Consider the following 24898-nt stretch of genomic DNA (forward strand, 5'->3'; position numbering starts at 1 on the left):
GTTAAATGTCACGACATATGTAGAATTAAAATGATTGTCGTTGGGTTTAATTCTCCATCTGAATTTTTAGTTTATATTTTTCATATTTATATAGTAGATTCACTAATCCATCCCTTAAGAAAACAACCTCAATTTAATTGACGACAGGTTTGGAAGAATTCAAGTTAAAACATTAAACCAAGTCTTGATATTAGATTCCAGTTTGTGTAAAAAATAGAATTTATATAATGAAAAAAAAATCATTGTTTAAAGTTCCTCAAAATCAGCAGCGTTGTCACAAAATGATATTTTCATTTGACACTTCGAAAAAATAGACAACCTCTGAGCTTTGCATTTTGCAACTTTTATTTTTTTTGCAAATACACTAGAAATGTTTACAAAAGCACTGTATAAACATCTGTGCAGTGTAAATTATCAAAACTAAAAATGTATATTACGTTAAATTCATTTTGCACCTGAAATGACAGATGGGATTGTCATTTTCGGCAGCAAAACAAACTGGTACATCTTAAGAGTAAACTTTTTTTAATGACTTCAGAACATTGAAATGGGGAGACGCGGTTTTTACACCAAAAACCTATTTAAAAGGAAATATAAGAGGAAGGCATGGCAGTAGTGCACATCCCTGAAGGAGGGCTTCATTCATCTAGACAGGCTACACAGCATCAAAGCTTTACTTCATTCAGTCATCCAGATCATCAGCCTTCCAGTATAAATCAGTCCAGTTTGACACAAAGTGGCTCCACAAACACAAATCCATACAGTTTCTCATTCCAAAACAACCACACTTAACACACTCTTAATAAACACTTAACACTCTTGACACACATTTACAGGAATCTGGCATATTCCATTGTGGCATACTAGTCCATTTTGTGCCTTTTTCAAAACATATTTTGAAATGATTGAAAACGAAATGTGTTGAATACAACTGAATAAGACTAATTTACTGTACTGATAAAAAACTTCTACCCAAAATGAAAAAAAAAAAGCAAGAGACATAAATACTGTAGTGGCCCCTTATAAAACATCCACAATTAATTTCATACAGTTCTGTATTGCTTTGTCTTATATAATACTGAGATCTGCTCTCAAAGAGCATACCTTTCATGTTTGATTTTGTACTGGGTTAACAATGATACCAACTAAACCACCATCTTCTAAAAATATCCCTTTGTTTCAATTGCCTTGATGAAAAAGGCACATACAGAATTCCATTTACAACACTGCACACAAATACGTAAGGTAAGTGGTGGCACTTTTTTCAAAGTGGATAGTAGGTGGTTTGTGGTATGGATGTTATCAGAGAGGAAAGCAAACACAGCACTGGGGAAGGTCCAGGTGGGTTATCTTTGGTCAAGCTGGGATGAGCCAATGGGTTTGAAATACTGGACTCCGAGGTCAGTGCAGTTGAAGTCAGACAGTGGAGGAGTGATTGCCGAGTCGCGTGTTTGAACAGATACCATACATGCAAACACACATGACTCTAGTTTAACAACTCATGTTCAAGTAAAGATTTTTTAAAAAGGTTTATACCTATAAAAAGGCCTCCAGTGAATTGATTCAACTTATGAGGAATGCACTCCACCACCGTGGTAATAATCATAGCATCAGACTTCCTACACCATTATTAGACAGTCTTGTGGAAGTGGCTCATCTTTATTTGTAGACCTCCAACCAACTAAGTTTATTATTCCTATAACAACCCCAACTTTGCATTTGATATGGTCAGATCATCTGCTAATAGTGTGAAAAAACGTGACAACTGCTAATACCAATAATTGGCAGAAAGCTTTTGGCTTTGTATCTTGTGCTCAGGTGTAAAAAGGGTTGGCAACACAGAAAGCCTTCAAGAGCTTTGAAGTGAACTTGAAGAAAAAAGCCTTTGTGAGTCGACTTGAATAGGAGCACAGTATGGCTAATATTCACATATACAAATATAAGTCCATATGTTATGGCATTTTTAGCAGCAGTAACAAATACAAAAGTATATCAAAGAAGACACTCAATGTGCTGAGTGAACAGCACAGAGGCGTGGATGTCTGCCGTTATGTCCAACAGCCATCGTGGTGAAAACTAACCATTGAAATGTAATTAAAATATGAACCACTGGCATTGAAATGGCCAAAACAAGAATAACGCAACAACAAAAAAACACGAAAATACACAGGGCACAATTTCCAGTGAAAGTGCCTGGAATTTTTCTCTGACAGTATTGTGATCTTATAGCAATTTCCCACTGGGTTCACTGATGAGACAAGTACGCCAGACAAAATAATGAAGAGACAACGTGAAACGTAAGACGAACAGTGATTCAAGTGCTGTGTGCTGTGTTCTTTCCTGAATGGCTTCAGCTACTTGGCAAACTGCACAGTGGCAGGTGGTGAAGAGGGCTTCCTCAGAAGCCCAGGGATTCCACTTTTTCTTACAAAACCCCCCCCAAAACACAGCACTTGTCAGTGTCTTTGACAGTTCGGCCATAAATATTTGATAATAGGACAAAAAACCTGGTAGTTTTGTGTGAGGATTGAATTTGGCAATCCAAATTGTGCTTTCTTTAGTAGGTAACAAAAGATGTGAAAGAGCAAAATCTTCAAGCCCACCTGTGAGGACTTTAGTCTGGATTTGGTCAGAATCTCAGCTTTCCCCCCCTTACATAGCTAACAGCCAACTAGAACAATGAATGAACATTAAAAACACTGATTTTTTTTTTTCGTAAGGCAGAAAGCAGGTGAATTCTGTTTTTTTGTTGTTGTCTTTTTAGTGTGATGGAGCCTGAAAAGGTGCATCTTTGTCAGGCTACAGTTCCTGATTCCTAGTCATCTCCTCATCCATGAATGACTAAAAAATGTAGCTTAATACTTCTGCTTTCCTAACTAGTGTTCTGTAACAAAAAAATAATAAAGATAATGATATTAGGAAATTAAGAGGGGGTGAGTGGGCGTCAAAATAAGAAGTGTTCCAGGTGTTGCACTACACTAAGCCTGCAGATAGAAGATCTAAAACAGGACACTACAGTGTGAGACAGAAGTGCACACACATCTATTATCTGACTGTGACAGTGCAGTTATGTGGATGCATGTATTCATCTTAGGAAGAGAAGGCAAAAACGTTTTAGTTTGGCTCATTCAATTTTGTTTTTTTCTTATTCTAGATTTTCTTCAGCAAAACCATTTCTATCATCTGACCGATCAGAGAAATTTGTCCTTTTATTTGTTTTTTGCTGTTTGTTTGTTTGTTTGTTTTTTTTAATATGGATGACTTCAAGTACTCTTCAGGCAACACTGATAGAGAAAGAGCAAGGATACAATGACATCCTTTGTTGTTCAGGCGAATATCTAGTGCTCTGCTCCATGGACCTCTGAAGCCCATTCCGAGTCCCGTCATCTTTAAGGCCAACCAAGACAGAAATGAGATATAGAGCATGGTGGTTTGCTTGTGTTGCACTACGGCAGGCAGTGAGGGTCATGCTCAGCAGGTAGTCGGGGAGGATCGACAGACATAAGAGGGCTGAGGGGGATGAGCAAAGTCTTTGTCGTCTATATATTTACTGGAGCTTGTGTCTCACCCCATGTCCTCCCCACCCTCCCATAATAAATGAAAATGAGCCCACTGTGTGACTAAACCCCCACCAGTGGTAATGTAACACCCATGTGCTGCTCCCTCAGCCCCACTTCCTGAGCTCCACATTTTTTGATTCTCGATCAACATTTTTGGGCATCCACTGGAGACATGGCGATGTAGGAGCCGTTCCTTGTCGGCTGGGTGGAAGCCGTCTGCGATGGATCATCGGGTTTGTCACTGACCTGAGTGTAGGCTGTGTCATCTTTAGCCGTCTGAACAGGAAGAGCATGGACAATGTTAGTACAAATGACCAAAGTGGAAATGTATCCAAATCCAATGGTAAAAAATGTTTTGAATGAAATGATGACAGAAAAATAAATGATCTAAATATGCACATTACAAATAAGCTCAACTTAAAAATAAAGAAAATTACACTGTGAGGTGAGAACTTAAATGGAATGTCCCAGAAAAATAATTACAAATGATAGCACAAATTGATGCATACATTATAAATTAAAACAAGGCAAAAATTAAGACTTACAGCAAAAGAATGAAAAGCTTCAGTAAAATCAATACGTTTTACTTCATTCTAAAACGGAAAAGGAAAAAAGGGGGGTTACAGAAAATTGAAATTAGAACATGGTTAATATAACATATTCACATTGCAATTAAGCATTTTTAACGTTTTCGTAATGCTAAGCCAAAGAACTAATCTTTGGCAAATATGTTTGGCTTTCTTGTGAGAGTTACATGGAAAGATCAACACCCCTATGGAATTGATATTGATTCTTTCCATTTACTCTAACATCCAACAATTCTTTCACATGTTGCAAAGATCTCAACTGATATGATCTAATCTGAGCTCAGTAAAGTTACGGTTCGGATCTATAACCCTGACATAAAGAGACAAGCATGTTCCCAACATCACTCTCAGCACTTCGTTACGAGACAGCACCTCAGCAGCTCATCGGGGAACAAAGATACCCGTTCTTTACCATAGACGCACCAACTATCAGGAAACATTCAGCATGAAAACAATAGACCAGTTGATCCACAATTGTGCTGTTCATGCAGACTGCTACGCTCCAATCATGCAATGTGTTAGTGAACATGCTTGTAGCTCGAGGTTAAACCTGTTGCTACTCAGGAAAATAATAAGATTGCAAAAAAAACAGCGAGGCTTCGAGATAGCAGCATTTACTGGGGCAAATGACTACTATCTGTGTCTCATGTATGTGAGCTAATGTCAGCGGGCAGCACTGACTGGATTAATGCTACTCGTCTACAGCTACAGGGGCAGTTCCTACCTTCTTCTGGCGGCTTCTGCAGAACAAGATGACAAGCACCAGCAGGAGGATGATGCCCATGCCCACGATGAGCACAGGGAAGTTTGACACCAGTGTGACTATGAGGAGCAGCGTCTTCATCTGGGACGCAGACTCATCGTCAATGGTCGCCGTCTATATTCGGGAGAGAGAACTTTTTTGATTTAGTTTCACTCTTGTGGACAGGTTTGAATCAGACGGCATTAAATGAAATCCTCACCTCATTGACGAACATGATAGGGAAAATAGTCTCATTGAGGAATTTTGTTCTTCTGCACAGAGGGAAGAGGAAGAGGTGCAGAGGTCAGTGAAATTTGGGCAACAGAATGTGACAATATCCAAATATGTTGAAGCTTCACTTACGGGAAGCCTGGGACTCTCTTTAGGATGATATTCAGCTGCGCTCTCTTGCAGGCTCGAATTGGAACACCAGTGGTCTAAAAATAAAAAGAATACCGTCATTTTCGGTCTTTTCAATTTACTTTATACAAATTATTTTAAATGTGTCTGCTCTTTTTTCTCAAACTTTTCTTCCTTTACCTGTTTGGTTTTATATCCATTTAGAACCTAGATTAAAGCTAAACATGACTAATGTTTCCTATTATCTGTATGGAAATGAGGTAAATGAAACTTGATAAGGAAATATGACAGTACTGTAGTAGAAATCCATTCATTGAAATACAGATTCAGTCTCAAGCTGAAATCAGATTGAATATTAACTGAGGCAGAAGCAATTATCATGTGTGCAGGTTATGTTTTGAATATTTTTATAAGTGGATTCTTGTTTTCATGTAGTTTTTAACTCTTCACTTATTTTCATAATAGTAAAAGTTAAAATAGTGTATAGAAAATGTTACAAATTCGAATAATACTAAATTAATGAAAAACACTGTTAAGCACCGTTGCATAAAGAGTATTAAAATAACCTGGATTATTGTGACAGCTGCACATACAGACAGCTTGAGGTTAAGCAATTTGTTCTGTGATGTGTGCAGATATGAATATGAACTGAAAACAAAAACAAGGATAGTTATTACCAAGAAACATAACAGCTAATTCTCATTTAGATAAAAGCAGCCATAAACTAAGATTAAGGTTCAACACAGACTCCTGCTCATGCCGTTGTTTGCAGGGATAACAAGGCAGTCACAGACTACAACATCCCCCAAAGGGTAGGTCAGGGTACCCTGAAAGTAGTACCTGACAAGGGCATAGCTTTGACCTTTCAGGGTACGTCAAAGCTATGCACTAGCTTTGACCATGTATCAAAGCTAGGGCATAGGTAGATCAAAGTATTAACTTTGATCTACGGATTTACTCACACTGCATTCTCCCTCGTCTATCTTATTTGGTTTCTGAGAGTGCTAAAGTTGAAATTTGACCTTGATCTAGTTTTCTTAAGGTCAATGCCATGATCTCATTTTCATCCCCTTTGCTGCCCGAGTCATGTAATTTTTGTTTCATCTTTCTATCTGCAACGATTGCAAAGATATTTGGTGGACTAACGAACGAATGGACGATCAAACAAACACTAACAATTACAATACATCACCGCTTTGAAGTGGGAAGTAATTAATAATAACATTACCGGCTGCAGGTCCAGGTATGTCTCATGTTCCTCCTTATTGGGGTTGAGGCCCTCCACAGCGTTAATGTACTTTGGGTCAGCTTGATAAAAGTGGGGAAAAGACACGACGATGGGGGCGCCTGGAAAAAAACAAGTGAGGACAACCCATGTTTAGAGAGATGACAAGAAACGTGAGACAAAAGAACTATCCGGTGTTTACTGGTGTTGTGAGTGGGTGCAGCTGACAGCATATTCAGTGACTGCTTCAGGCCAAGCTGTAATGACTGGCGGAAACATTACTCTTAACATTTCACAGCTTGCCTTCAACATCCCTTTCAACATCTGTCGATACCTCATAATAAAACTAAATGGAATTATAAGTTTATTTACATTTATTTTATTGGCTGTTGAATCAACTGGTCAGCTACACACCTTCATTAAGCGATGCATTTAAAAACGTGAAGTTCAAATAACAAAAGCGAAAGACTTCAATGAAGGCAGATCATTCCCTCCAAAGAGTCTCTTCCAAAAAGTTACATTCCTTTGTTCATTCAAACATCTATACAAAAGGTTCTTTCACCATGCAATTATGAACTTAGATCTTGGCCATAACTTTTGGTGCAGGATAAATCTCTGTAACAGACGCCTTCCCTCTTCCACCAGGCAGATTGCTGCCAAAATGTAATCACCTGTTCCCATTCCTGATGTCTAGCTCTGATTAAACTTTCATGTAAAACTGCTACAACATTTTGAGCTAATGGCGGCTATTGGGTCTTCCACACTGTTAAAGTGAGGGGAGATAAATATATTTCTGTCTATATAAGTTAATAATTTATTTTCTGCCACATGTGAGACACCACCACTACTGTTGCTAAAGCTGAAACAATTCAAAGGAAACTGAGGCTTTTAAAAAAGTTTTTGGCTACAAGTTTATCCATGTCTCTTGGCAATTTAACATAATTATGGTTTAACTTGTGGATTATACAATGCCTACATCCTGTGGTAACAGCAGCCTGTCTGTCAGTGACACCATGTCGAGCTCTTATCAGAGAAATCACTGTCCACTCAATGACCACCATAAAACACTCCAATGGCCTCTGCACAGTCGGCACAGTTAATCATTGGACCGTGTATTGATCACACAGTTGGTATGTCAGACACCAGCCGAGGACATGGCTGCCAACTGAAAGGACAGTCTTGGTGGGTGGGTGGGGGGGGGGGTTGCGATAAGGGGAGGGGGGATTGTGTCAGGGGGTTTATTTGGATTCAAACAGATGTAGGTCACGCTCTGCAGCAAACTGAGGGTGTCTGGGCAGTCCCGTACCTTCTCGACAAACGCTGACTTTAAGCACTCCTGTGCCGAGGCACTGACCAGCCGGAACACAGAAGCCTTCGTTTGTCGGGTTTTCTTTGGGACTCATCAGAACATCCATCGGGGGTGCGAAGCGGTACGCCTGGATGCCTTTCACCTCCACGTCTTCCACATAGGCCAGATGGATAGACCTGAGGAGAGGAAACAAACACAGCATCTCCTTTAGGAATTCATGCCAATTCAAGGTCAAAATTAAGCAAGACTGAAAGGATTAAAAAGGACACACAAGTCAGTCAGGACTGCAATAAAAAATGATTATTCCCATATAATGTTCTTTGACTTCACCGCTTGTGTCTCGAGTTTATCTCAGTCTTATTAGAAAGTGTGATGACCACACACTCAAGCCCTTATCGGTATTTGTGAGTATATTGTGTATGAATCAAGTGTAATCTCCTTAACGACTTGAAGGCCACTTGAGGTTGTAATGCTCGCCTTGCCAGATTGCTTTGAGTGTAAACAAACTGACAAACACAATACCAACATGTGCATACCTGCAGAGATCAGCGGCAAAGATGTAGAGCACCTCCTTCCTGTTTATCAGAGGGTGGAACACTGCTCCGTCCGTGCCGTTGATCATGTTGCTCTGGTTGGAAGACCACCAGGACATCTTACTATTGGTTGAAAAGAAAACAAGAAGATGGTATCATTTAATATTTTCTTTATTCATAGTTGTACTCTGCTTAAATATTTTACTTTTATTCCACTGCATAAAAACACCCCAAGCAGTTTATGATGAACTTCTCGTTTAATCTTTAACAATGTGAGTTTAACAAACGGCTTGAAAATCTAATTGAGTCGGCTACACTTTGCAGTTGCAGAGAATTGGGTTTCACGCTTCAACAGAAAAATACATCCAAAATTTGAAAAAGATTCAGTACAGATTCAAGAGATTTTTCGAAAGGGATGAGACCCACAGGTTTGAAACCACTGTATGAGTTCATGTAGGTAAAATAGGTGCAACATCAAGCCACACATCCAAAATAGAATGTTATTTACACATTGTTGATTAATTTCACTTTAGTCTTTATATTTTTTAAGTGCTGTGTTTTTTCTTTAGTACATGCTTTACACGACTGTGCTGATACTTTATAAGTAACAGATGTGAAAACTCACTGGACCAGCCAAACACAAACACATCCTGAACATATTCAAAGTGCAAAGTCACTTTGGTTATTCAAACATTCATTTAGCAATCATGTTCTACCTAAAAACCGGGAGCAAAGCTTTCCTCTGGGGTTTTCTATCCAAGATGAGTAACAAGGTAAATACTGTGATAAATATAAACTGGAAACAAGTTCAGAGACACTTGACATTGCCTGATCTTTACCTCAGGCCATTCCATGTGTCGATCTTGCCATAATCCATGTAGTTCTTCTCACCAGTGTGGAACACAAACTCTCCCTCATGAGTTCCATTTTTCTGTGGAAAACCAAGATGAAACGGGTTCAGGCAAGATTTCAGTGATGGATCACAGTTCAGAGTTCGATAAAACAACAATGTTTAAGACTGCTGACAAAAAACTTCGGCAATGATGACACAAATATTACCTTGTGAATGGCATTCACATGCCCAGTAAAATAGTTTTAGATTGTTTTTTATCTTCCATTACTGATGTAGTTCAAACAAACAAACATTGGTTTGATTGTTAGGCACTTAAATATAAACTCTGGGACCTACAGAAAAACGACTGATATTTTATTGGGTTTTCTTCATTTTTTGTGCAGCAACTTACAATTTTTGAATAAGCATTCTAACTATTTGAGAATACGTAATTGACTGATAGTCTATTGAATGTCATCAAGTAGTGAAAAATATCAATTTACTACTTATTTCATCCAGTCAACAGTCCAGATACCACAGATATTAAATTTAATATCACATAAGAGAAAATCCCCTAATTCGCGTTATTTAAGGTTGAAAATGGTGACATTTTCTCATAATTACTTGAATCAATTACCAAATAATTCAATTTTTATCCATCAACTAATGTGTTAATAGACCAAAAGTCTGAAGTTATCCGATACTAAACTCTGGTCACAAGGCTGAACTCATCACACAGCATGCAGAATTTGCCCTAAAGAGGAAGTATAAACGTCTTCTCTCAGCATATGGCCGATATCACTTCTCTAACGTGACATCATCACAGACACTTCCAGTCTGTCTCAGTCACTCCAGATAGAACGTTGTGTAACAGATTTAAGGTTTTGGGACTAAAATAACATTCATCTTGCATCTAAAAATACAGCATGAATGCCAAAAAGCCTACCTTCCACATCAGCCCAAAATATTCATCAACGTCAGGCTTCAAGCTATGGACCTTTGTCAAAAGTGGGTCTTTGAAGCCCCACAAAACTTCGTGGACAGTGGGGGTGATGAATATCTCGACACCCATATTTTTCACGAACATAGAAACTAATGTTCGCAGTAAGAAGGAGTAGGTGCTCAGCTGATTCATCACGGCCTGAGGACAGAAGACAGTGGAGAGACTAGTTCACATCACGCTAATAATAAATACATGGGGCCTTTAGTTATATACAAGTGACATCATTAAGTAAAAGTACAGCTGAGTGAAGGTCATAGACACACATCTTACCACAAATGGGATGTTGACTGTCCTGACAATGTCGACTTCAGGGTCACCTACTGACTTCTCAGGCACAAACACAAATGTTTTGGGGTTGAGGGCATAAATCTTGGTGCCATTCTCGAGGAAAGTCACATTTTCCCTTGGTCGATACTCCCTGTTTTCAGAGAAGAAAATGGTCAAGTTAGTTCAGACGTTCTTTGGTTTGATTTCACACTGCAAATAATCTCTTAGCTGCAAAAAGGTTTCAAGGGAACATGTTTAACAATGTGCTCATTTCTCTTTGCCATCATTTTGTTTTATTACAAGCATTTACAGCCAAAGATTTTCAGGCTCGTTTGTCAAACCTACCTGTAGGTATAAGGTCCAATCTGTTTAACAGCTGCCTTTCCACCTGACAAGAACTCTTGAGGATTAGTCACATTGAAGAAATAATACTCCATGTAAACAGGCGGGGGTGGATTCTTCCATGACTCAAACACTCTGCTGGTCTCTGACAAAGTAATTTCCTGTAGAAAAAAGATTTAAAAAGACATTGCTTAAAAAAAATTAGAGGATTTTTTTAAAATCAGAGTATAGCAACCTATCAGTCAAACTTCTGGGATATTGACCTGGTCAGTTAAGTAGCAGAAGGAGTTATCAGTTTCAGTTGCTTTGTTGTTAATGAAAGCAACAACAGGTGCATCGGGGGCCAAAAATGAGACGGCCACCAAAACAGGAATGGTTTTCCAGGTTGAGGCCACTGATGCTGTTTTTTCCTCCTCATCTCTTTTGGCTGATTTTTACTGAGTGACTTTCTACTGCTGTAGTTTTTCATTTGGCTTGGATAAACATCTCTGGATAACATGGTGCAGTACCTCGCACCCTGACTGCTATTGGGATGAAATCCTTGGGCCCTTTGTCAGAACCTACACTGGTGCAGTGGGACCTGGGTTCCTCCTGATCCATGACAATGCCTAATGTGGCTAAAGTATGAAAGGAGTTCCTGGAGAATGAATCATTTTGAGTTGCTACAATGACAATTTGGCAAAATGGATCAGTCATCTGCATCATTTTTTAAAACTTTTTTTTGGGGGGGGTGTCTTTGATATCCCCCTTGTATCAGGTGATCATTTTCATTTCTATCAAAGTATGTGGTATCATTTTGATACTAATACATCACCTACTTATTATCAAGAAAGATATTCAAGATCCTTTTTCCCCTGTATAAATGTGATGTGTTTTTGAAGTGTTCCTCTAATTTTTTTTGAGCAGTGTATATACAAATTCAAATTGTACAGCGTTTTCAATTAGAATTCTTCTTTCAAAGTGCTGAAATGTGAGTTGTTCTATCCGAAGTGCCCATCATTCTAAATGACTGCCATCTGGGACAGAACATGACATGTTCTGCAAGAACATACAAGGATAGCTTTGGGCCTAGACCTCAAAAAAGCAGAAAAAATCTCCTTTATTTCTGAAAGAAAATGCAGGACTTTCTTCACTTAGTCTTTACATGGGCATGAATCTGACTGACTCCACTAGTCAGTACATCAGTGTTGCAATAATAAGAATGTACAGCGGCTCCATGGGATTAGCAAACTGAATTAGGAGAAGGGTGACATACAAGCCAGTCCAACACGAGGTGGAACATGACCGTGATTTAATGTGTGAAGAAGCAACTCTGAAAACTGCTGTCAGTAGTAAAAGTCCAACGCAAGTTTAGTTGCAATGTGTCTAAACATGTGCAACAGTAACCTTTAATCGGACCATACAACCGTATGACACAACAAGTGTTTTGTTGACTGAAGGTGCATGAGAGCCAGGAAGATTATTTTTCAATTCTTGGAGGTGTATTTTTAAAGTTTGGGAGGGCGAAATGACCCAGTTCCTGAAAAGCGTCTCTCCCAAGTACAGCGGGGTGCCGTCAAAAGGCTTTACATTGTCTTCTGCTGTCAAAAGCACTCGCTGTTGAGAAAATATAGCTTAGGGTGTGTGTGGAAACTTCCTGTTTGGGTTTTAATTTCCAATCTTCAAGCATGTTTTGCTCTATAGCATTGTTTCCCATGTTCTGTTGCAACACGTCTCCTTTGCTACCTGGAGAAGACCTGAAACTGACCTCAGATGGGGTTATGATAGTCTCAATAAGAAGGTGGTTAAACCAAGCAGAAAGTTAAAACTCAAACACACTGCTGATAAAGGGAAGGTGGTTCATCTAGAGTTGTGAATTACACCTCATCTTGTGTCATTTTTGAAATATTACAAGAATTATTTGAGCATTTAGGGGCTGCTAGTAACTATTATTTTCACTGTAACTATTATTTCCACTATCCTTTAAATTACTATTTTTCCCAGCACCTTTTGATAGTTCAGGAGATACAATCTACAAAAAGGGAGAAATATGAACTCATATATCAAAGAGTCCAAATATCTTGTTTTGTGAGACCAAAACAGACACGATCACAATTTTAAGCATTTAAGTAGTTGTTCTCTGCTGAGTGTTGATCAAAAGAAACATGTGATCCAGGGAACCATAGACAGGCTAGATGAAGTTGCCTAATCTGTTTTTGAGACGGGCTTTTTGCTTGACCTTTCACCTAAAGACTGACATGTGTCTGAATCGCCTGTATTTAAAAACCTTTAATGAAAGACCTTCATTACAGTTATTCAAACATCATTTATCTTCCAGGAAAAACCTTGATCTGTAACAAAAATGGTGTGAGTGACAAAGTAGGGAGTTATCAGCGAAATCAAAATATTGAGTTGATCAAGGGTGAAGGGCACAAAAGACAGTCAGATAATCTGCACCCAGCCTTAGTCAAATAACTGACTAAGGCTGGGTTAACAGCTTTTTTAAAATGGTCAGAAGAAAAAAGCTATAATCAAAAAAAGAAAATTCTTGATCCAGTGCCTCCAGTGTTGAAGAATCAGCATTTCAGCTGTGAGTCATTTCCACATTTTGAGATAAAACATACTGTGTTCTACCAAAACGACCTTGTTCTCGATCGCTTGAGTCTCCGTCACGCTACCTTGAAAAGTCTCCTCTTACACACAGGGTGGAGAGGAGTGGCAGGAGTAGGTGTTTCTTTCTACTTTCTACCTCCCTTCTCTGAGCAAAGCTACTCATGATAGGCCGACGTGAGAAAAACAAGGCGAAAATCATGCCCTCCAGGCTAAGAATCTGTCAAATTCCTCACGGAGCTTTTGCAGTCTCCTCCCTTTACACCCAGAGGCGGCGTCCTGCAAGGAGCTTTTAACTTGTCCCAAACAACTCGGCAAAATATCATTATTAAGAAGGAGCCAAATTCAAGCATCAGATTAGACGTTTGGAGTCAATTCAGCATGTCTGGCCCACCTAATTCATCAGGAAGACTGCAGCGAAAGAGCTTTAGTCTTGCTGTCAAGCCATGTAATCGTCAGCAGCATCAGAATTAGGTCCCCTGCTGACGAACTTACACCAACACTTTTAATTTGGGATACTGCTGTGATTTGGAATGAGAAAAAAATTTGGCCCGGACCTTAATTTGATACAAGGAGGAGTAAAATCTGTGTTAGTAATGAAGCTGTTTGCCAGTGACATACTTGGACAAATAACAAGCTGAGCTTTTCTTCTACTTATTAAATAAATTACACTTGTTAAGAAGCAGGGGGATTATGAATTGCCCAGAGGATCCAACATGGATGTCCGTTGACTGGAATGTGAAGTATTCTTAAAGCGTCTGCAGGGTGGGACAGAATGTTTGTTGACTGGTTACCCCCACAGTAAAAAGCAGAAACGATCAAGTTCAGTTTGACTCACTGATGACCCACCAATCCTCAGGAAAAAAAGCAGTTTTATATGTTCTTTTCATTTCTCTAATTTCAAATCAAAACGGATAAGAAGTGATCCTCAGTACGCTCCAGCACAAATATAACAAACGAAAATATTGCAGGAGTGTGAGTGTGGATTTGCTTTTAATCAGAATTCATGGAAAGAACTCGAAAAGCACATCAACGTTAATTAAAACTAATTTGGACAACAAGATCAGCACATATAGGACAGATCTACACCCTCTATTCTCAGACCTGTGATCTATCTCTGCAAGACAGACTCTATAAGGACAAATGAGCCAAACAAACACACTTTATCTGCTCATTGATTCTTTTTTCTACACCATGTGAAACTTGCTGTAAGTCCACGACTCTTCTGTCCACTCTCTCCCTTCCCCCCATTCCCCAAGACTCGGACACCTCCCCCCTACCCGCCATGTCCCTGCAGCCTGACATTTCTACTGTTATCACCCCCTAGAACAGACAACCTTTAAGAAGTCTGGATGTAGTGAAAGAGGACACAAAGGTACTGTAGTTGGTGCGAGAGAAGAGGATGCAGAAGACAGGGTTAGATGGAGGCAACTGATTCACTGTGGTGACCCCTGAAGGGAAAAGCTGGAAGGAGAAGAAGCTATGACAGCAGTACCAACAGAACCGGGCCCCCGGATCACACACACACACACACACACACACACACACACACACACACACACACACACACACACACACACACACACACACACACACACACACACACACACAGGTGAACATAAAGTGTTACAGCATCAGTCTGGAGGAATGACATGATGCCTTCATCCCTCTGTTCTGGCCAGTTCAACTTCTTTGAAGTGGGAATAATGTCTCAACGCTGGAGATCCATTAGGTTTGAAATGAGGACATTTAACATAAATCAGAAGAGGTCCTGATCGAGTCAACTTTGAGATCCACCGCGGATTTAGGCAGTCGGTGGGGAAGTTTATAAGAATTGCAGGTGTTTTGAGTCCGCAAGCTGGTAATCATCTGTCTTAATGCAGGTCTGGTGTACAGCTATGTCATGTCACGTCATGTCATGGAACTTGAAAGGTGCATAAGCTCGGATCACGAGAATTCGTGCAGACTGTTCCTGAACACTTATCACAAATGACCTAAACAATGAAAACAAATGAAGACAATTACAACGAACCCACCGATGACCCGGAGAGGTGCTGGATGCGCATGAAGTGTCCACTGCGGATGGAGCGGAGGACAACCCGTTTCAACAGCTGAAGTGTGACCGCAAAGAGAACCACCAGAACCTCAGACAGCTTGACGTGGGGCACAAAACGACTCACCTTTTTAAGCCGGTCATGAATCATTGTTTGGAAGACTTGAGCCACCAGCAGGGCGATCCCCACGATCAGGAGGTGAGCGCACACGATCCCGGTGGCGTAAATGGCACAAGATCTCCGAGTCATGGTACTTCACTGAAGTCGGTTCTATCTTTACTCCCTAAAACTTGAAAGAAGTCGATTTTTTTTTTTTTACCCCGTAAAACACAAAGCGACTAAAAAGCGGGGTTTTGGACTTCCTTTTCAAAGCTCAGGAGCGATTTCTTCTGGGAGGCTGAGGGCAAAAATAATTGTACCAAAAAATGATTGGCACTTTTCAATCTAGCAGCCGGACCAGAGAGAAACCTGGGACCTGGGGAGGAGGACCGGGTCGGACCGAGCAGCTCGGTAGCGGTGTGTACAAGTGAAACAGCAGCTCTCAGCACGTCGGGGCGTAGAGGAGCTGACACCCCCTCCCCTCCCTTTACGCATTAATGGACTCGGTCAGGCGAAAAGCGTCCTCCTGGGGAGGATGCAGGGGCGGTGCGTGTGTAGAAGTTCATCAAAAAGACAAGACATGGCCTTTTCTTGCAAACATTATAGGATTAGAATAGGACACGTTTTTGTTTTAACGTTTTAATTTTGGGAACCTTTACACGCATCTTTTTTTTTGTCATTTTCTATTAGTGGTTGAGGTGTAGCTATAACGCTACTAGTTTAGTTCTGATCACATTTGAAGCCACTTGCATGTATTGGTTTGTGATAAAAGAATCAGAAAGGTGAGAACCGTGAGTGGAGCCGCTGGAGCAGCAGCGTGGTCTCATACGTGACGCGCTCGTGGAGTGTCCCCCCCCCCCTTGAATGAGTTTATGGGGCTGTTCTGATGCTCATGTGAGGGGATATTATTCGTGTCACTGTAACAACAATGCTAACACATCATGCGTCTGTCGCCATGAGAACAGCAAATGCCAGTGCGGCGGAATTCTGTCCTCTTTATAAGGATGCCGGTATCTCGCCTTATCGCGTCACCTTAAATAAGAGCAGCTGGACATGAATAATGCGCCATTCAAGCGACCAACGATCGTTGACGCGAAAGCCTTTGTTCGACCAACTCGAACGCTCATTGGCTACTGCCATCACGGACCACCATCTCGAGACCACCCCCTAGCGCGATGATTGGTCAGACGCCGTTGAGTACGACTATGAATTTGATCGACTGATTTCTGGGCGGGGCCTTATTAAAGGAGGAATGGCGTGATGCTCTTCACGAGGCAGAGCGTGGATGTTGAAGGGCTGCTGCAGGTTCTTGTACCAAGTGTAATTTTGTGGAATTAAAAGAATAAAAGTGGACGATATAAAGTAAATATCGATGAATATACAAACTACGGAGTGTAGAAAGTCCTCTACATAAAGGACAATTATGAAAATAGAAGACAGGAGGACGTTGTGTTTGACAGTTCCTGTACTGCAATGGATCTTTTAGTCATAAAGATATTTTTTCCACTGGATTCATGCTGATCAAGTAATTCTATGAAAACAATTATTCAATAACATGGATCAGTCTTGTGAAATAAATGAAAAAAAAAACACAGCTCAGGTTAGAGCGGGGTTACCTGGTCACGTTTTAGTTAAATTAAGTAGAAAGAATATTACAGCCAAGACATCTACTTGTTGAGGGTGAATTTGTTGGCATGATATCTATAATATAATTCATAACTTTTCTCAGGTGACAGAGATGATGTGATTCTTGATGCAACACACCGAGGGATAAACAGCAACGACATTAACTTTGTAACTGCATTACATGAAATTCCTCTTGTTATGTAAGAAGCAAACCTGTGCTATGCTGCATTTGGGTATTGATCACACAGATTTGGTCATGTGAAATGGGGAAAATTCTGGAAAATGACAAAGCTATGAAATGCAATTAAGATTTAATGAAGTTAGAAATGTATATATGATAGTGTGAAAATGTTGGCCTTGACAAGCCTTTGAAGCCACTTAAAACAATGAAAAATGAACTGAAACATCAACCAATACAGTCAAGAAGTTGATGTTTCACACATTGAAATTGCATCAATCCTTAACAACAAACGTCAAGTTCATGAATGTGTTACCAGGTGTTGGTTGAAATATAGTCATCCATTAATGTCACAAAACGTCAAGGGTGACATTTGGATTCTGTCTCTTTTAGAGGCATTCGGTTGGCAAAGGACACTGAAATCAAACAGTGGGAATTGTGTGTAATCTCCCTATTTACAGAAAAGACAAGCTGTTTATCTCAAGAACAGGCCTTTACCCATAATTCTAGAGGACAAGATGCTGTTCAAGAGACCAGGTCACTCAAGAAGAAGACAAAACCAAATAAAGGTCTACACTCCCTAACTAGCTCAATCAGTCATTTCCAGAAGTAGCCAACGTTTTGATTGAAGTCTTTGGAGGCTGACATGTTTGGGTTCATTCTGCTCTAAAATGCTTCATGTGCAGTAATGGATTGACCAAGAGGTGAGCGCGGTCATGCAGCCACCTCTTTCATAATCCATTCATAAATAAAGTGGGACAAAAGACTACAAATTTTCCTCAGGAAGTGATATACATCATGTTGTTTGATGTTGCTTACTGGAAGGAACTGGCTGGGCTGGACTCTTCACATTAATGTAATTGGGTGTTACTTCATTGTACTAAGCCTAATGGCAATCCCAGAGGATGGGGCTGCAGGAGGGGGGCGGCATCTGTTCAAACAAGAGAAGTAAAAAATGCTAAAGAAAATCATCAGGGGGGAAGGACAACACTCAAATAATACAGCAACATTGTTCCTGCCAAAAGAAAGAGCGGGAGGTTGAAGAGGGGTAAAACAGTTCAACCTTTGTAATGGTTTCTTTTTATGTTTGGTCAGCAGAGCGACACTGACTTTTTGTTTTTTTGTTGTTGGACACTCAGACAGCCAGCTTTGAAGGCTCACACAAAGCTATTTGATGACTAGAGATTGTTTTTTATGTGAATATTTCTGTGCACAGCTCCATTGAAAGGATTCATGTTGGGAATAAGACAAGCATTCATCTTTATCACAACAAGGACAATTTTCCACAGGCCAAATCATTTTGGTCAAGTTTTTCAAACCAGTGTCCCCACAAATCCTTCATTGTGTTCTAACAACAACTTGCACCAATTTCTGTTTTCACTTTGATGGCATGGCTACAGTGCACATGAGGCTAAACAGTGAGTACATTTATTTGGATACAAAAGTTCCTTCATGCCTTTGGAAAACAAAGTATTTTGTGAATGCTTGATAGATTCTGTACCATCAGCTGTGCAAAATGACATGCATTAGTACGTAACATACATTAGTTACGTACTAATGCATGTGATTTGGGTAATTTAGGGTCATCATTCTCACCCAGTACTGTAATTAAAAGAGAATCACAACTTATTTGTTCTTTTTTTCTTTTTAATTAAAAGGCTTTTGTAGTACAATTTTAATGCCACACATTTTACTTTTTTTGTTTTTTTTTGCATTAACCAAAACTTCCCCTCACAAACCTTCACTTGGTGATTCCGAGTTGGTGTTGGAGTGCAGTTTGACTGCAGACATGGTCGCAACTGAAGAACTGTTTGAAGTGAGATGGGTGGATCCAATGTGGACCTTTTAGGAATCAAATGTAAATCCATTTATATGGGGAATAAGAATGGTGTTCAAACAAGGTGTTCAAACAATCATTCATATCTTTCAGACTCACATATCAATTAATTTTTTATTTGTATTTGTTGCATTGTACCAATAAACATAGCTAACGCCCTGGTTATGTTAACAGTTCCACAGGGCTTCTAAGAACATTGGTGTTTTAAACTGGTGTTCTCATACCCATAAAGACAGCTAATATTTAGCTGGCTTAAATTGTGTTGATACAGCCGTGGCTGATGTTAATCTTTTTAGTTTTGTAATGTACCATATTTCATACAGGCAATAAATGAACTGTTAATCACAGTATCATGATCAACATCAGCTTCAAATGTTGCAGTTTATTTTATTTTGGCTAGCTTCATTATAGAAAAGCTTTTCCACCCTCTGATTAAACTAGACAATCTCAAAGCCGCAAAGTAATAATTTACTAATCAAAGCTGCTTTTGTTCATCAGCTCTACCCTAAACCAACCATCCACTTTCTGCAGAGTGGAGAAATATATAAGAAACAACCACATAGTCTACTAGTAACATTCCATCATGTGTACTCCTTATCTGCAGATCCCAACTTGTATCAACATAAGAGAAACAACATTAACTCTTTATGTAAATATCACACACCAGGGTAAATGGTGTTCTTCACCCCACAGGCACTGCACCAGACTGCAGCCTGGTACCGAACATTAAGTCACTGTACTTTCAAGGCTCAGACACTCTTTGTGAGGCCAGAGACCGATACCCAAGCATGGCTGTGGGAGTGGAATCTAGTGAGGAGTGGCAGACCTTTTCACTGGAAGTGATTAATGCAAACTAAGTCATTAAGTATTATGCAAAGAATACACTACCCTGAATTTATTTCTGGGACAATCTATTACTTGTTCTCCTTGGAGAGGATCACAGTGACCAAAAGAACTCACTGTGTTGTAGCAGACAAAGAAATGTTGGATTATATGAGAATTCCAAAAGGTGTGGCCAGAAGAAAAGCTGAGAGTTTGATTTCAGTGTCCTGTGGTTTAATAAGTATGTAGCAGTCGCTTAATTATTGTCTGATTATAGTTTAGGATAATTTTACATTATGTGAGTATTTCTACTGTCTATTTCCAGTCCACCAATTCAGATATAAATGTTAGACTTTCCAGTTCATCATTTATCTGCCAACTACTAGTACCTTAATCTTATAATATACACATATTTAAGTTGAAACCTTGGATTTTCAGCATTTGATGACGTTTCGTAGAAAGGTAATGTGTCTCTTGTCATGTTTCACATATTTTAATCTTGGCAAAAGTGGAAAAATTGGAATGCCACTTAAAATAATAAACATGTAGATAAAGCTGGACAAAAATGAGGTGTTTGATTTAATATTTTAACTGAAGAGTCTGCTCGTACGAGAGGTGAATGCAATGTTCTTCACCATGCGCAAAACTGTTCATATTTTAAGAACTACTGTTCATTACTTTGCATGTTCCTTTGCAAATATTAGGAACATTTTAGCTAAATTTGAATTGAGACTTGACTATGAGCTTTGAGACAAAATTATCAATCACTATACAATTCACAAAATGCAATGAATATGAAAAAATACAAAAATCTGCAGCGGAACAGAACTCTTATTTTCTCTGCCCCACATAAGAGCAACGTGCAACCTCTTGAAAGGTCCCCACACTCAGATAAGGTGCCACAAATTACAACAGGTCTTTTCATATGATATGACATGAAGCATATTGAAATGAAGGTGTTTAGGGGTATTTTTATTTGTATTATATATATGGAGCATGAATACATTCACTTAAGTACTCTGCACTGTCATGGCATGTACTGCTTGTGAATTCTCATGGTGAGACTCTTTTGTTTATTTATTCAAAAGCACTTAAGTGATGGACTGACCATAGCAATCCTTTGTCCACATAGGTGTGGTTCCTTTCCCACCATTCAGCCAATGTGTGTAACAGGAGACTCCTTGTTCCTACATCCAGTGACGTCCAAAAAATATTGTGTTAATTTAGGAATTCTGGAAAGAAGCACTTTCACACAACATAACAGTAGAAGGAAAATAATACCAGCCTCCAAAGAAGTGCATATTTAAAATATGGAAACTGTTTGGGGGTGGGGATGTGTGTGATTTAAATATTTTGAATGACCCTGCTTAACCCTGTTGTCCACTAGCTTGTAAGGACAAGTACTGTATACAACAATGTATGCCTTGTACATAGTCTGAAATAGTCAGTGTATACTGTAACTATAGTTCCCATCATTGTCATAGTGTGAAAACTGCAAATCATGCTGTCTGAGAGAGGCTAGCTAAAAGCGGGAAATAATAGCAGAATAAATAATGGAGAATAGACATTTTAAAACATATCATTTCTGAATTAAGAAATTAGGAGGTTGCATTTCATTTGGCAGCAGCTAAATATAAAATAAAAAATGAGGGGGTATCAAATCAAATATCAAATATTCTCTTAATATTCTAAAACGTGAGAATGTTTATTCATCCATCCATTTCTTGTAGACGAGTGGACCGTAATCATCTTGTGTACAGCCCGTTATCCAACCCAGAGATCAAGGGTTACGCTGGAGAACTATGTGAGGGATGGGGTACACCCCAAAAAGTTTGCTGGGCTGAGAATGTTTTTTTTTTTTTTAAATAATTTTGAACCGTATAGCCTTTTGGCTGTGTGGAACAAATTTGATTGTCAGATGAATTTTTGTTCTTTATCTTTATTTAAACATAGAAATGCAGGTCAACTTAAAATAAATACTCAGATAAGGGAGGCAACTTCCACAACTGGAGGAAAATCCTACACAGAACGATGAAAAACAAAAACATGGCCTGCCAAAGGGAGTGAAAACCTTGACTCAAAAGTTGTGTACAGAGAGCATGTTGTACATCCTCTGTTGTATTGTTTTCTCTAGTTGCTCAATGTCTTAGAGGTTATAAAGACTGTTAAAAATGGCAGTGAACTTCTTTTTCCTGCAAAGCCTGCATACTCCTAAACTCTCGGGTTTTACCATAAACAAAGCCATTTCTTGTGTATTACACCATTTCCCCGAATTGTACTCATCTTGTTGATGAGAATTAGAAAGTCTCTGGAGGAAAATTAATGCTGTCCTGTTGTGTTTTGTTTCCTAACTTTATTGTGAATGTGTGGAGCAAATAAACAAATAAAAGAATAAATGTCATTAAAAAATATTTTAAAAAATTACAACCCTTTACAGTTAACCATTCCAGATGAAGAAAAATACAGCGCTGAAATATGCAATTGAAATTATTACAATACAAACTGTATCAATTCACATCATCCAGTCCATTGCCTTATCCACCTCCTGGAATTTACTCTTGGAAAGGGGTGGGACCATCAAGTCAGGCTATGTAAGTCCAACCATTTAGAAAGGAGCTTGTAGACAATGGCCAATTACATAGGTGTCCTATTTCAATATTTATACACCAGGATGCTTGAGAAGGAAATCCTCTTGAAGGGGAAAGAAAAGTGAGGAGTATACACACAAGTTTCAAGCATTTCCTTGCTGCAGTCAAGAAGATGGATGAGAAAATGAGACCACGTCCAAAAATAAAACTTGTATTGTATCTCAAGTTTTGTGCTAAATTTGAAGTTAGATTATTGAGTTTCCTGATTTACCTTAATGCTGTTTTAATAAAAATGAAATGCACGGTAGGTAGGTCCAAACATGAACAAATAAAGTTATTCCAGGAGTACTAGTTTTGGTACAACAAAGTTTTAAGAAATAACTATTTCAGGTCCTCAGCTCACTCAAAGGGAGACTGAAATGCATAATCGCCTGACTTTTGGCCCTCACAGTTCACGGAATGCCACGACTTTGGTATGTGGGAGAAAGCTGGTAAAAACTTTGTTGGGAGACTCAGTCATGTGAGGAAAGTCCAATCTCCAGTTCCAAATTTAAAATTCCTCTGTGAACTGGCACCACAATGAGGTAACATGATCGTAACAACATCCTCCATTCATAGAACCCTATTGGCGCTGCTGCATCATGAGCACCAGAGCAGTCCCGTGACAGCACGAGAAAACTATAGGCAAGAGGAAGAGGCTCAAGACAACTGGAGTGATAAACAAACCATTAAACAGTACACAAGCTCCAAACACTGGACGCTGTTATTTTACTGAAATCAAAATATGGATCAAATTATTTTAATGCAGCATGACTACAGTATTGGAATTTCTTGGTTTGTAAAAGACAAGAAGATCAACAATTAGTATCTAGAACATCATATGAAGTAAATATTTACATCTGCTTTTACAAATCAGCAATATATACTGTTAAGGTAATTTTATAAAATGTAATACAGTACTGACAATTATGACAATTAAAAAGGTGTCTAAGATATTCAAATCTCAAATGTGCATTCAAGTGTAACTGCTTCATGGGTACAATCAAACTAAATACACTGCTGGCAAACAAACTGCAAGTGCATTAGACAGTTCACTGACTTTATAGAAACTGGTTACTAAGTTAGTTTGTGGCTGTGAACAGATAGAGATCATCAGTGCTGAATGAAGGGAAACAGCAATCTCCCTGTCCTACTGGTGTTTTCCCTGGTGTTGGAACACCAGGAGAGTCCAGGGACATAAACCAAGGCTAATTAATTAATTCATCAGCCCTCAAGGGAATGACGTGATTAATCTCAGAGAACAAGCAAACAAGTCAGAGAAAAGGTCATTAAACCCTCTAAAACAGTTTCAGACATCACAGTAAGAGAGCACTTTATAAGAAATATAAAATCATTCTCGTAACATAGGAAAATATTATGATGTTATAGTGGAAAATAAGTACTGGAAAGTACATTTACTTAAGACACTGTCCAAGTTTAAATTGGAGTTACATATATTTACATTATTTTCCATGTTATTGTGATAGATTTAAATTTGAAAAATATTTTGTTTTACTTCATTACATTGACTCCACAAAGTTTGTTAATGAAAATTAAAAAAGAAAATAAATGATTTTATTTAATCTTACTTAATATTTTGGCTCTTACAATATCTCAGAATAGGCCTGAGTACATAGAAGTTCATAAAATAGTAGTTCCACTTCAACCAATATGAAAACCTGTTAGAACATTGCCCCACCTGTGTATATGAAAAAGCTCACTTGAAAGTCTCATGCTGTCACCAACTCCACCCACTACCTGTCAATAAAGCTGCCAGCCAATCACGGCGCCCAACCAATCACGGCGCATCTCCCAGGAAGAATCACGTGAGCAATATGGCGTAAGGCATCTGCTGTGTTAGGAGAAGAAATAACTATACATATAACTATAATTATGTTAACTGGACTTCCCAGTTGACATAATTTTACAGTATCATAACTGTACCAGTGTCATAACAATTTTCATGTTTTTTAGTGGAGAGCCCAAACAGCAGGAACGACACAGAAAACAGCAACAAATTCTGAAACTCTGACTGAGAGGAAAGGATTGCATCCAAAAAAAAAATATATATATATATATATATATATATATATATATATATATATATATATATATATATATAAATACTTAGCCAGAGTCAATGAATGTGGGATATACAAAAAGTATGTCTGTTTACACAATGACTGCTTCGGCCAAAAAGGAAACGCTTATATTTGTGACGTCGGTCCGTTTGCGAACAGCAGGGTGTGAAAACTTTTCTAAATGCTGTTGTACCATCGTCAAAAAAATGGGCAAAACTCAACTGA

At 38.9% G+C, this 24898-nt stretch overlaps 1 protein-coding gene across 1 annotated transcript; it reads right to left on the bottom strand.

The window, feature by feature from the left end:
- Positions 1-327: 327 nt before the first annotated feature.
- scarb2a (scavenger receptor class B, member 2a) lies at positions 328-15958 on the bottom strand. Its single transcript, XM_068310878.1, has 13 exons — positions 15530-15958; positions 10764-10921; positions 10422-10569; positions 10095-10289; positions 9156-9247; positions 8320-8439; positions 7781-7959; positions 6478-6596; positions 5253-5326; positions 5110-5161; positions 4872-5024; positions 4106-4153; positions 328-3836 (listed from the first exon to the last, which is right to left on the bottom strand). Exons 1-13 carry the CDS (start codon positions 15650-15652, stop codon positions 3705-3707), a joined length of 1593 nt encoding a protein of 530 aa, XP_068166979.1. The 5' UTR covers positions 15653-15958; the 3' UTR covers positions 328-3704.
- Positions 15959-24898: the final 8940 nt, after the last annotated feature.

The sequence above is a fragment of the Antennarius striatus genome, chromosome 3, assembly GCF_040054535.1.
Source record: "Antennarius striatus isolate MH-2024 chromosome 3, ASM4005453v1, whole genome shotgun sequence".
Taxonomy (NCBI): domain Eukaryota; kingdom Metazoa; phylum Chordata; class Actinopteri; order Lophiiformes; family Antennariidae; genus Antennarius; species Antennarius striatus.

Bases quoted from the DNA above. Each gene is read 5' to 3' on its own strand.
- scarb2a (XM_068310878.1), bottom strand. From the start codon at position 15,652: ATGACTCGGAGATCTTGTGCCATTTACGCCACCGGGATCGTGTGCGCT. The intron at 10,570-10,763 runs GTAGGTTTGACA...CTCTGAAAACAG, and splicing joins ATTGGACCTTATACCTACAG to GGAGTATCGACCAAGGGAAA. The intron at 5,025-5,109 runs GTGAGGATTTCA...TCCCGAATATAG, and splicing joins CTATCATGTTCGTCAATGAG to ACGGCGACCATTGACGATGA.